Source organism: Fopius arisanus, unplaced genomic scaffold (assembly GCF_000806365.1).
Source record: "Fopius arisanus strain USDA-PBARC FA_bdor unplaced genomic scaffold, ASM80636v1 scaffold00034, whole genome shotgun sequence".
Lineage (NCBI taxonomy): Eukaryota > Metazoa > Arthropoda > Insecta > Hymenoptera > Braconidae > Fopius > Fopius arisanus.
This window is the reverse complement of record NW_011887773.1, coordinates 704,641-717,235: the sequence shown is the minus strand read 5'-3', so window position 1 is coordinate 717,235 and position 12,595 is coordinate 704,641. Positions and strand designations below refer to the sequence as shown.

The 12,595-nt window shown below is 37.4% G+C and overlaps 2 protein-coding genes across 2 annotated transcripts; both read right to left on the bottom strand.

The window, feature by feature from the left end:
* Positions 1 to 6,300: 6,300 nt before the first annotated feature.
* LOC105265999 (uncharacterized) lies at positions 6,301 to 7,369 on the bottom strand. The gene is made up of 4 exons (XM_011303863.1): positions 7,292 to 7,369; positions 6,899 to 7,203; positions 6,646 to 6,823; positions 6,301 to 6,348 (listed from the first exon to the last, which is right to left on the bottom strand). Exons 2-4 carry the CDS (start codon positions 7,151 to 7,153, stop codon positions 6,317 to 6,319), a joined length of 465 nt encoding a protein of 154 aa, XP_011302165.1. The 5' UTR covers positions 7,154 to 7,203; positions 7,292 to 7,369; the 3' UTR covers positions 6,301 to 6,316.
* Positions 7,370 to 7,837: 468 nt separating this feature from the next.
* LOC105266015 (uncharacterized) lies at positions 7,838 to 8,490 on the bottom strand. The gene is made up of 3 exons (XM_011303891.1): positions 8,174 to 8,490; positions 7,946 to 8,104; positions 7,838 to 7,902 (listed from the first exon to the last, which is right to left on the bottom strand). The coding sequence occupies exons 1-3, from the start codon at positions 8,406 to 8,408 to the stop codon at positions 7,838 to 7,840; spliced, it is 459 nt and encodes a 152-aa protein (XP_011302193.1). The 5' UTR covers positions 8,409 to 8,490.
* Positions 8,491 to 12,595: the final 4,105 nt, after the last annotated feature.

Here is a 12,595-nt window from a genome sequence, read left to right as displayed (position 1 = left end):
ACCATTACTATATTAACATAGTAACCATTGCTATGTTAATATAGTAACCATTACTATGTTATATAGCAACCATTATTATGTCACCTAGTAATCATTGCTATGTTGCATATTAACCATCACCATGTCACATGCTAACCATTAATTTCTAACATAGCGGAGATTACTATATTGGGTCACTCGAAAACCGTTTTACTATGTGACTATAGTAATCTTTCCTATGGGTATAGTGAAAGTTACAAATTAATTCTCTCCGTGTATATTACCCAAAAGCACATATTCCGTCTGCTTCTCATTAGCCAGTGCGTTGAGTGCTTCATTAGCTTCACGGACATCAATTTTCTGGGCCGCAACGGGAGCTACTCCTTCTGTTGACGTTCTCTTGGCAGGTCTTAGCCTTGAAGTCGATAGAGTTGAAACTCCTGGCTTACTAGGTTCTGAAATTTTTAGGAGTCCATCAATTTATTATCATTATCATTGCCATGTATAGCCTATTCGGCTTTTTACATCGAGATCAAGACTTTAACTGGTTAGATCATCGTCAGTGGCCAGGAACTGTACTGCCTATCTACAGACTTTCCTGTTTGCCCAGGTCATTCCTTGACTAAATCTCATCAATAGATGGTTTTTGCCAACATCGTTCGATCAATTTCAGTATCGGAACTTCGCTGCAACGGTTTTTGCGAAAGTCAAACTTCCCCCCAGCCGCGATTTGAACCTGCGACCCTTAGGTCCATAGTTCCGAACTTTAACCACGCAGCCACCGTAGCAACTGCTTTTTTTTTGTTTTTGTCCTTCCTTTCTGTGTTCTCTGTTTTTGTAAGTTCACTCTTCTGTGAGATTCATAAGAATTAAAGAAAATGTTTTCAACCAATGAAAAAAAATTACTTTTTGTAATTCACTCGCGAACATCAAATTGTCCAAATATCTAAATGTCTTCAAATGTCAAAATCTCTCATGCACCATTTCTAATGATAGAGGAATAAAATTTGATGAATATATTCAAAAAAATTCTTCGAAAAAAATGGGTGGGGAATCCTTGTTGTGTTGATTTTTTGATTGAAAAAGAATCGAACCCCTAATTTCTATTCATCGGAGACTATTTTAACCAAAAAAATCGGATCCTTGAGGAGAAATCACACGGAAAATGGTATTTCTAATATTTTTTCTCAAAATAACAAAAAACTTTTTCTCTAGAAGTTAGCACGTACGAAAATTTTTAATGGAAAATCCTTAATAATTCTATAGAAAATTCTACAGACTTTCTGTAGGAATTCTATTTTGTCTCCTATCGGTTTTTTGCCGGTTCTTCTGACGTGTGCAATAGAAAATATTATATAGGAAGTCTATAGAATTTCATTTTTCTAGAGAATTTTTCCGGCTTCAATTTGCGAAGTTTTTTCATTCAATTTTCTCGAAGAAAATAATATGAAAAATAAGTAAAAACACTTAGAACATTGGAGCCGAAAAAATGCAATACAAAAAAGAAATTCCATTGACTTTTTCTATATAATACTTCTTATCGAACATGTCAATGGAAACGGTAAAAAACGTATAGGAAATTCAATAGAAGTTCTATAGAAATTCATATAGGATTCTTGAGGGTTTTCTATTGAAAATTTTCGTACGTGCACCTGCTCTTGAACTTTAATTCCCCTGATAGGAAATTCATCATTTTCCATCAGGGAAGTAATCTATTATGACAGCAGAAAAAAATTGGTTTGGAACTCGAAAAGAGTTTCGGTCCGAGAACCGAAAAAACGTGGCTCGAGACTAGTAATGCCGCGATACGATATGAGGCGACATTCCCTTAATTATCGTGTCGTATCGAAATCTCAATGAAAATTATCGTCTCGTATCGTATCGTGATGCGATAAATGAAATGACGAATATCGTATCGACAATTTATCGACAGGAATTCCCCATACCGTCTCGTATATCGTCGTTTTATCGACTGAAATTATCATTATAGTTCTTTTCCCAATTAAAACACAAATCTACTGGTTACATAACTAATATTTTTGAATAGCAAAACACCTGAAGAAGGACAGCGAAACGATGTGTACAGTTCTATGGATGGATCATGACAGCGTCTTCAAGTGTCCCCACGCGTCCTGTCAGCGTAACACAAAAAAAATGAGAAGGCCCAAGCATGCCACAATGAAAACTACAAATGTCCAAACTATATTATCGATTATCGTCAATTATCGCGTGGCGAATATCGTATCGTATCGTTCCGGCAATACGATAAAAAAAAAGATTTATCGTCTTGATTATCATCTGTCCATTATCGTATCATCTCGAATTTATCGATTATCGCGGCATCACTACTCGAGACTGACTAACTGAGAATCAAGCCGTCAAGGTTTAACCAAGCATCGAACCACATCTGGGTCAGCATATTTAACAGCATCGGCCCGGTGTGACTCCTCAACGGACGGCTGAGCATTGGCCCAAACCTGACTTTCAAGTCTCGAAGAATCAAGCTTGGGCCTAGCATCGACCCAGTTGTCAGAGCTGAAAATTTTTACCTCCCAGGTAGGAAATGACAATGCTCACGAAACGGGCCAGGCCTGGCACGGAACTCGGCTGCGAGGCTTGGGCCCGAAGCCTGGCCCGAGGGATGGCCAGGACTGGCACGAGACTGGGTCGCGAGGCTTGGCGGCCAAGCTTGGCCCGAGGGTGGTCCGAAGGATGGCCAAGCTGGAAAAGACAATCGTCAACCGGTCCTGGTCACCAAGCCTGGCCCAAAGGATGGCCAAGCTGGTAAAGACAATGGTCAGCCGTTCTTGGTCACCAATCCTGTCCCAAAGGATGGCCCGAGGAACGGCCGAGCTGGCAAAGACGATGGTTAGCCAGGCTTAGTCACCAAGTGTAGCCAAGGGTTCCCTCTTTTCGAGCGAACATTAATTGCCAGAACTCGGTAACCAAGTCCCCGCCTGCGGTGGGCCAGGCTCGGCCATTGGGCTCCAGACGGGTGGAATGTTAAGGGTAGAAATTTAAGGGTAACTTTCTGAGGGTGTAAGTGTAAACATAAAATAACTAAAGTAGAGTCGTCAAACCGCTAATGACCGTGAAGAGAAAAAAAAACGTAATTAAAACTTTAATTATCATTATTTTCATTAATCAGTTAAAATTATTGTAATGATTATTGTTTTTATCAGTATAATTATTTATAATCGACTTGAAATTATCAATTCAATAATAAAATTGAGTGACTCAATCATTCTCTAACCTAAAAAATTAAATCTCCTGAGTTGAATTGATATATGAACGATATAAAAGTCCAGACTTCACGTATTGTGCAGTAGACTAGTGGTTAAGGCACCGGATTAGTAATCGTTAGGTCGTGGGTTCGAGCCCCCCTTAGGATAATATATTAAATCAACAAAATCGGTTTTTCAGCGATGATCGCGGTAGGGCTTGGTAATTAGTTGACAATGTATGTTAAAAATGACAGGGAAAAGGCGTAATTGTTTTGTTTTTGTAATTATTCATAATTATCATGAACTACTCGGCAACCAGGCCCGGCCCAGGTCTCTGCCAATTGTAGGCCAATATCAATTTTTATTTCACCTCAAACCTGCAGGAAATGCGCTTAGGACAAGGTCGAGTCAAATATATTTCAATAGCCCGGCCCATTCATTTTTTCCTACCTGGGCTGCGTTGTCTGTACGTGTCTGGGTTGTCTGTACGTGTTTTTTTTATATTGTTACTATATTATTACATACACCATTCTCTGAACGCAGTGGCTTTTGGCTGCTGAAAGCTTAAAAAAGTTCCTTTCCCTATTTATGTCATTATTGGTATTTACCGGAAAGCTGAACATCCGAAACTATGCAGGAAACAAATATTCGGTGACGACTGAGGCCTGACCATATCGAGATACAACTACTTGATGAATTTCGAGAAAGGACGATTTTCAGACCTAAATCGAATTGTGTTCTTTCAATCATATCACCCCTCAATTGCTTAGAACACCTAGAATAGAAAAAATTGAGAAAGGAAATATTCTAAACTTCTCAAGGGAAGAAACGATTGTAAAATCGGTCGAGTACGAGCCAAAATAAGCGATTGACCAACTTTGTTCTAGAAAAATGAAGAGGAGTGATTTATTTTGGCTTATTTTGACTCATACTTCACCGATTTTTAAATTTTTCCTTCCGTTCTGGAGAAATTTTCTTTCTCCGAAAATTTTCTCTCAAACATTTTTCTGTTCTTGGTGTTCTAAGCAACTGGGGAGTGATATAATGGAAGATAAAAAATTCGATTACGTTTCCAAAATCGTTCTTTCACGAATATCGCGGAATCTACCGTTGATAATCAAATTTTGATGATAAGATTTTTTTGTAGAAATAAATTAGCTCTACACGAAAGGTCCTCATCAGAATTCCTCTTTCTCTCTTGAAATCGGAGATATTCTAGGAAAACCAATTTATGAAAACAAATGAAAATTTCTTCCTCTCAATATCTCCTAATCTAAGGCCCATGATCGATTTTTGCTGGGAACAGTTTTTATAGGAAAAATTGAGATCTACAAGACAGGTTTCGATCAAAATGTCTCTATCTCTGTTAGGTTTAAAGAGGAGTTGGAAGCAGAAAAATGGTAATATTTCAAAAACTAGAATCGCCAAAATGGTCCCTTTTCATGCGGACGTCCACATATGTTGTTTTCAGAGGGGAACATTCCTTATGTCAGCGTTGTATGTGACAACTTTCCTTCTCTGTATCATTGTCATTTTCAACTTCTCCACCCGTAGTAAAGAATTTAGTTTCATTCTTTTTCTCTTCAATAATTCCCCGGCATTCCTCCTGTATTCTCCTCCATAGTACATTTTATAGTAAGGAAAGGGCCTCTATCTCAATTGAAATGAACCGAATGATCCGCGATTGTTGAAAAAAGAATGGGGGTTGTTATAGCCTAAGGTTACATAACGCTTTAGTACCTGGTCTTGAGTTCTCTGGATATAGTAGCGACTCATTGCTGGCCATCTCCTTTGGCTCACCTCTTAAATCAACGAAAATATTATATATAATACTCAACTGGGTGATTGGGTTTTATTCACGGGCAGTCGACTTCGATGAACTTTCAAGGATGAAAGTAGGTCGCGAGCTTTTTCTGAACACCGTTTTTAAACAGCGTACGTCAATCACAAAACTGCATTTCATGCTAATTTTCTTCCCATCTCTTTTCATTCTCAAGATATTCATCGATAATTAACTGCGAGTGTAAAGTAGTCGGCCCAGTGTACATACAACGTCACTAAGGATATCATAATTTCGTGTTGTTCAGTCATGATATCGAGTGTTAAGTTATCGAAGGGGCATGCAGCTACTGAAAGAACATACTGGAAGGGTATCTTGGGATAATTAAAAGTGCGTCGATCTAAAAAAAAAAAAAATACATAGGGGCGATTCCGCGGAAATGGCGACTTTGCATATCGGAAAGTTTTCAATTACCATTTCCCTCTCAGTTTCTGATTATATATGAAAACTCAAACCTTTTCTCGAATTCATCGTACCACAGCTTTCCAAATTCATAATTAATAGGATATGCATAGGCTACCAATGGTTAAAGAATTGACAGTTCCGAAACTGCCATTTGATCTTGACTCATTAACCTAAACTTATTTTATGCCGATTTTGTTCGAAACATATTCTGTGGGAAATTGAGTTCACACCGCGATACATATACACAAAATAAATCAGAGATATATGGAGCTGGCCCCCCCCCCCCCAACGGAAATGTTGATTCAACCCCCTAAATGGTTAAGTTCCTTGTCGTCTTGTTTTTGAAGAAGCCGTTTTCCGGATTGTGCAGAGAGATATTAGGTTCGGCATTCATACAAAAATACTCTCAAGACTCATGCCCCAGGTAGGAAACTCCAAAAAAAAAAAATCCTTTTTCAACCTTGATCCAGGGCTTGCATAGGCTGGACTAGGGTCGAATATGCAAGGCTTTATCAGCCCTGTCTAAGGCTGTGAAATGATAACATCTTTTCAAGCCTGCAAAGCCAACCTTGAAACAGGGCTGATAGTTTAGCCTAAAACAAGCCTTGATGAACAAAACATACAGGGTTGAATAAACCCTTAGAACATATTAAAGCAGGCTTGAATCAGGGTTGTTAATATGCTCGAGCAATATGTAAATAAATACACATAAATTCTGAAAAACCATGTTATTTATTCATTTAAATTTAGTGTGTGATTACAAAAAATGAACATTTTCGAAATCATCTTCAAAAAACAGGAATATCTTTAAAATTATTCTTTTTTGAAAATAGTAGATAATATTGGTATATTAAATGGAGACAAGATATCATATTTTGAACATTACTGTACCATATTTGCCTAAAAATAATAATAACAAGTTATTAATTCTCTTTTTTTTTCAAACGTTAAAAATTATTTGCTTTTAACTAATGAAGTGCCATAAATGAAAATTACGAAATTTCAAACAACAAAAGTATTCAAAAGTATTAATTATTGGACTTATCTTTACATCGACTAGCGACCTGGGTCAAATAATTACTAGTAGCTGTTAATAGGGTAGTCGTTGGATTGGGAAACTTTTCGGGAACAATCGCTGGAAAGCAGGCACAACCCAATTTTAGGTTTTAGATGAGTAAATGAAAATGATTTAATTACCTTCCATGCACGCATAAAAAATCGTTTTATTGAATGCTCGTTTCCCCTGTCCTTTTGTGACTCTGCCTGCTCCAGTATAACACAATTGCACTTCAGGTTTCAGGAATTTGCCAATAAGCTCAGAAACACACTTGGTATTGGTTTGACACCCAGCAATCATCATCCTCATCAAAGCTCTCTGTAGAATGGTTTTTTAAATATTAAAATAAGGCGGAAAAAAAATCAGATGAACCTATTTTAAAAAAGTAATTACCAGTGCCGCCTGCTTTTCTAAAGCCTCCGTCTGCTCCTGTTCTTTAGGCCATTCTGAGGGGTCCATCAGTTTTTCAAATTCTTCAAAATCCTGGATTGCTTCTATTGGAAAATTTGTCTTCAAAATTTCTCTCGGGGCTTTGGTATGTGTGCGCCCATCCGAGTTTCCGGATATTGCAATTGCGCCAAGGTTCTCCATTTTACGGCCAAAGTCATATGATAAACTGCGTTGACTCCTGATGACTTGATTCATCATTTCCTTTCTCAGAATGTTCAGTTTGACGTCAAAATAATCTACAAGTGCTTCTAAAAATTGGAAAAAAATTACCATTGTGATAGATATTTACATTTATACTCAACGAAAATAGGTTCGTTAAGATGGATAGATAAATACCTAGAGCAGGATCTGTAATTTTTTTCTTCAGATCCTCTAATTCGAGTAGTTCACCCTCGACTCCGTGGTTTTTTTGTAGTTTACCTATTATTTCAGAAAAGATGAACATTGAAATTGGAATTTTGTTCAGTTATTAAATATTCTGAGAAAAACGCAAGGAAAATTCAAAAAACGATTACGTATTGGTTCCGATGTTGATCGATGATTACGAGCCCCCAATTGACTACTCTCAGGACTTGTCATGGCCAATGACTCGCGACGACTAACTCTTGCTTCAAAGGATAATATTTACAATTTCATTACAACAGTGAAATATGAATGTACATTACAAAAAATTAGTAGAGTTTCTGATTATACTTACTTGTCAGAGACGTTGCTTCTCCACTAAAACTCCCTGGACTCCCTTCAACGTTTAAAACAGCTCCACATGCTTTATTTCCATCATCGAGTTCTGGAGAATTACGCTGTTTTGAGATTCGGCCGATATCATCCACCATCTTATTCTCCATATATATCAATCGCCTCGGAGGACTTTTGTCTTCACTGTCACTGGATTCTGGTATCGTTGATAACCTCGAAAACTTTCGTTTCTGACGTTGAAGCCCTTTCATCTGTTTTTTTTTCGTTTTCGAAATTCATCAGGACTTTGCTCACTTGAGTCTGAGCTTTCAGTTGCCTCCATCGAATCTCTTGCAGTGTTCCTAGACACTACCTTTACCGTGCTACGTGGTGTATTTTCCATGCCTGAGGAATTCAGATTCTCACGCTGAGTTCGTGCCCTGTCGCACCTCCGTTCAGCGGACATGAAATTATCTAGATAGTAAAGACCGGAGAGAAATCATTAAGAGTTAAAAAACAGTCATTTGTGTGTTTACTACTTACCAGCCCAGGTGAGAATTTCTATTTCAGTATGATGTGACCAATCATTTTTGGGTGATTTTCCACTGCTTTGCCACTCAACGAGTTGTTTTTTTGCTACCTTAGATGGCCAATAAGTCGACCAGTTGCCATTGTTCCACTTCATCCATTCCTTCGGAACCACTGCAATAACAAGTTTCCCATCGGAGGTCCTTTCGGTATAAAAATCGACGACAGCGAAATTTTTCATCTTCTCCATGTTTTTAGTAATGTCCAAGTTGATTTTCTTTGATGAGACACGAAGTTCCTTTTGATGTTACCCAACTTTATGGACTTCAATTTTTCACACTTTATAATGATCTATTTTATTTTGCACAAAAACTTGACTGAAAAATAATAATTATTACGGTATTTTTATCAATATTTTTCATCGGCGTTTCACTCCCTAGATCAACATGTGACATGCGGTGTCGCCATCTTGAAAAGTGTGTCACGTGATACATTTATGGCAAAATTATATTTATTTTGGTTTCTCTTCCAGAATTTTTAAAAATATTTCTTAATTAGACAAATTATTAACACTCCTACTTTATGTAGTATGCAGAAGAGACACTGTATAATACTGTTTGTCAATCATTGCTCGTAAACATTTACTTTTTACATCTGTGAGATTAAAAGTGTAGACAGTCCTTTTGAAATCCCTGATTTTCAAAATGCCTACACGAGATGATGCACATGGCACTGTGAAGACATCTTCGGTTGCTGAAGCCAAATGACCTTGAAGATAAATATCATCAGCTTGCCTCACATCTGTGCCAAAATTCTCCTTGATGAACAACAATTTTATTTCCATTATTTCCCCATTGTTCAGTTCAACAAGATTATTTGGATTTTTAGTAGCCAGAGTCATATCCTTGTATTTGATGGATTGAATTTTCAAGTACTGAGAGCCATTCCACTCGTATCGAGCATCCACTTTGTCAAAAATACACTCACCAATAAGGTGGCGTTTTTTCAATTTAATTTTATCGGAATTTTCCTCTGCATTCAAACGATTAACCATCTGAGCCAATGGTCTTGCTTGGTTTGTCACAAAATTTTTAAATTTCCCGATGAAATTTTCACCCCAAAATGCAGATATATTTATCAGAGGAACCTGATAATGTAAAAAATCTTGTATTAAATGAATCAGGAGGTGAATCTGCATAGTTTGCGAATCTGAGCCATAATAAGTGGGCATGAGAACTACAAATTTCCGGAGATATTTATTCGCTTTTCGACAAGCAGTGAATGCCCATTTAGCATTGCAGTAAATACGACTGGCAACAACTAAATGCAAAAAATGATAGTATTCGGCTTTTGGCAACACAAATTGTAAAATAATCGGTGCTGCATAATGTAAAAAAAAAAAACATTGCGTTGCTTTCCAGTGGCTGTGATCAGAAATATCGAATGATGTGCGTTGAAATTCCCGTGGAACCCATGGAGTCATGCCGTCCATCAACATTTGGAAAATCTTCATTGTCTCTTTCGATAGAATATTGTTTTGCCTGTGCCCCTCAATCCATTTAGTTAAAAACATTTTTATAATATTTAGAACCAAATGCATTAGATCTATAGGAAAATCGTTGATAGGATCTAATTCCTTAATCCTCAAGATTGTACTTACACGAGCACCTGGATGATGTTCCTTATCCACTTGGGCAATGAAACTTTCTTTGGTGCGAAGTGGACAGTTTGTCTCTGGATAGACTCTTTTTTTATTAACCGTTACTCCTGGTACCGTACAGCGTTCGCAAGCTGAAAATCCTGTTGGGCCTTTGATACATTTGATGTAGACTCTAGCTTGGCCATCACAAATTATTCCATCTAATCTAAAAGTATACTTTTCATCATCCACAGAGAAACCTTTTTCAGTTAAGTCATTTACTTCTGTGACAAAATCGTCCAATAAATCGTTCATATTCATCGGCTTGGAGTCACCATAGTATAGAGCTACTGCGAAGGGAATACATGTGTAATCATCGTCCGACATTTTCACTATGATTGACCATAATTGTCCTTTACTGACGTTGTATACACTTGAACCATCGATGTGCGCCATAATGCCAACAAGTCTTTTTTCATAAATATTTGAGTATAATCGTTTTTGTAAACCGTTGAGAATTCCTAAGTATAGATATTGGCCGATGGTTTTTTTCTTTGAAATCATATTTTGACTTTGGATGGAGTGACGGTATCCAAGCAGTTGATTTGCTGTTGCAGGGACTTCTATATAACCTTCATCTCTCCAAATTTGGAGCATTGAGGTTATAGTTTTCAGCTGTACACTTCCTATATTGTCCACAGCCCACTGTTTAATTTTTTCTTTTAAACATAATGGAGCCAGATTACAAACGTCACTATCTGATTTTGTCGCTGATGGATTCAGGCTTTCATTCGTGTCTAACACTTCGTCATTTAACAGTTGGTTTAACGAGTTCTCAGTACTCGAATCACATGAGGAATTCTGCTGAAAACTGTTACCACAACAAATGTCGTCTAAATTGTCCTGTCCTGCGTTAACTACGGCATTTTCATCCACATCATCTTGCGTCGCATTTGTATGATCCGTATCAAATTCATCAAATTGTTCAAACTTATGGGAACTGTTTGCGTCATCATGCTCATTGACACTGGTATCATTATGAGTCTTTATTAAGAATCGATGTTTTTTTACACGAGAATATGATGATTTTTTACTCATTTTTGATTTAATCACTTGTTTAAAAAAGAACGTTCATTTGAGTACTGCCAACTGTTAGGTTAGACTACACCGCATGATAACTATGGAGGCTAGACGGCTTGCCGGAGTGTAACGTAAACTAACGAGTGAAAAAGTTGAGGAAGGGGAAAAAACATTTTTGTGAGGAACCAGTATTATAATTTGGAGTCTGTTAGTTATAAAATTCGAAGTTTGCAGGCAATTTGCACAATTTATGCAAGTCCCTGAATTAATTTCTGTAATGTCAAATTCAACTTGAAAAAATGCGATTACAATTATATGTATGCATCAAGTTGTATCCAACCAAGGCTTATTCAGGTCTTGCATCAGAGTGACTCTGATGAGTCTCATCACCGCGAGATTCACAACAGTCTCAAGCAAGCCTCACTTTCGCAGCCCTCACTGAACAAGGCTCATTTGAGCCTCAAATCAGTCTATATTTTTCCAGCCTGGACAAAGCAAGCCTGTTTAAGGGCTGTTTTCATTGTCAGCCTTGCTTTTTCCCACCTGGGTAGATGCAATGTAATGTAAGTAATGAAGTATTACACTCTAAACTTTTTCGTTTCTGTAAATCACTCTCCAGACCCCCCAAAAACTTGAAGACAGAGAAAAAGACGAAGCTGTGAGGCAAACGGTTGTCATGAGCTGTCCTGGCGGGGAGCCAGAGAGGTCCAACGAAGATCCAGAATGTCCTGAGCTTGAGGACTCACTGTCGACAAAAGTTGCTGGACTCCCGCCCGTCGTCGCTGTAATCGAGGACAAACTTGAAGTTCCTGCCTCAATACTGTTCAACAGTCATGCCAAACGTTCAGAAGAACCTCTCGGATCCCCAATAAAAACTGAAGGCTTCATTGATAAAGAGGCCAGTTTGAAGGACGAAAATGAAGCCATCCGCCCGACTTCTGCGTCAATAATTGAAAAGGGACAAATTTCTGGAGAAATTATGGATAAGGTTGGTACGCAATGAATTATCAATGTGATCGGAGAATTTCATTATTAACTTCATTTATTTGTACGGAATTCGTCACAAGAAACTGACTGAGGAATTGACCATCGCCCGAAGGCTTTCGGCTTAAATTAAATTATTTTTCATATACAACAGGTAGGGAATTAGTCCTGTATTGCCCATAGTATATTTGTTCTGGCCAATAAATTAGTAACATGCTTCCGAGTAGAGATTTTGCATACTTTTTTACTATATGGGACATTCCGCCAAATATCGTACCGAAATTCGGCTTCAAAATTTTGATGGATAAATCTAAATTTAATAAATGCTGATAAATAGGGACCAATGATATCTTCATTTGAGAGAAAAAAATTATTCAATTCCAGCGATTCATCAATGCGAAATTTTCCAAAAACTTATGTCAAAAAATGGAAACATAGATTTGGTCGATTGCACTACTCGGAAACAAAAATGACTTTTCCTTCTCTCTTCAGACAAGTATGTTAAATTTTGACTTACAAATGTTAGAAAACTACTGAGTAGAATTAATTCCCGCATCTCTTTTATTCTTTCCCTAAAACTTTTGGGAAGTTCCAAATTCAAACATCAATAACATATCATTTTCACTCAATTACCTCGGTGAAAGTACATATTATGTGTCATTGACACAATAAAATTGATTTTATTGGCCCACCATAAAACCCCACAACATGCCACTTAAAACTGTCCATTTTTT

What these genes read in the sequence shown, in the direction of transcription:
- LOC105265999 (XM_011303863.1), bottom strand. Translation starts at nt 7,153, where the DNA reads ATGATGAATCAAGTCATCAGGAGTCAACGCAGTTTATCATATGACTTT. An exon ending in TAGAAAAGCAGGCGGCACTG is followed by an intron (nt 6,824 to 6,898) that starts GTAATTACTTTT and finishes ACCATTCTACAG; the next exon opens with AGAGCTTTGATGAGGATGAT. An exon ending in TTTTTATGCGTGCATGGAAG is followed by an intron (nt 6,349 to 6,645) that starts GTAATTAAATCA and finishes TATTATTTTTAG; the next exon opens with GCAAATATGGTACAGTAATG.
- LOC105266015 (XM_011303891.1), bottom strand. Translation starts at nt 8,408, where the DNA reads ATGGAGAAGATGAAAAATTTCGCTGTCGTCGATTTTTATACCGAAAGG. An exon ending in AGAAATTCTCACCTGGGCTG is followed by an intron (nt 8,105 to 8,173) that starts GTAAGTAGTAAA and finishes TTTACTATCTAG; the next exon opens with ATAATTTCATGTCCGCTGAA. An exon ending in AACTGAAAGCTCAGACTCAA is followed by an intron (nt 7,903 to 7,945) that starts GTGAGCAAAGTC and finishes AAAAAAAAACAG; the next exon opens with ATGAAAGGGCTTCAACGTCA.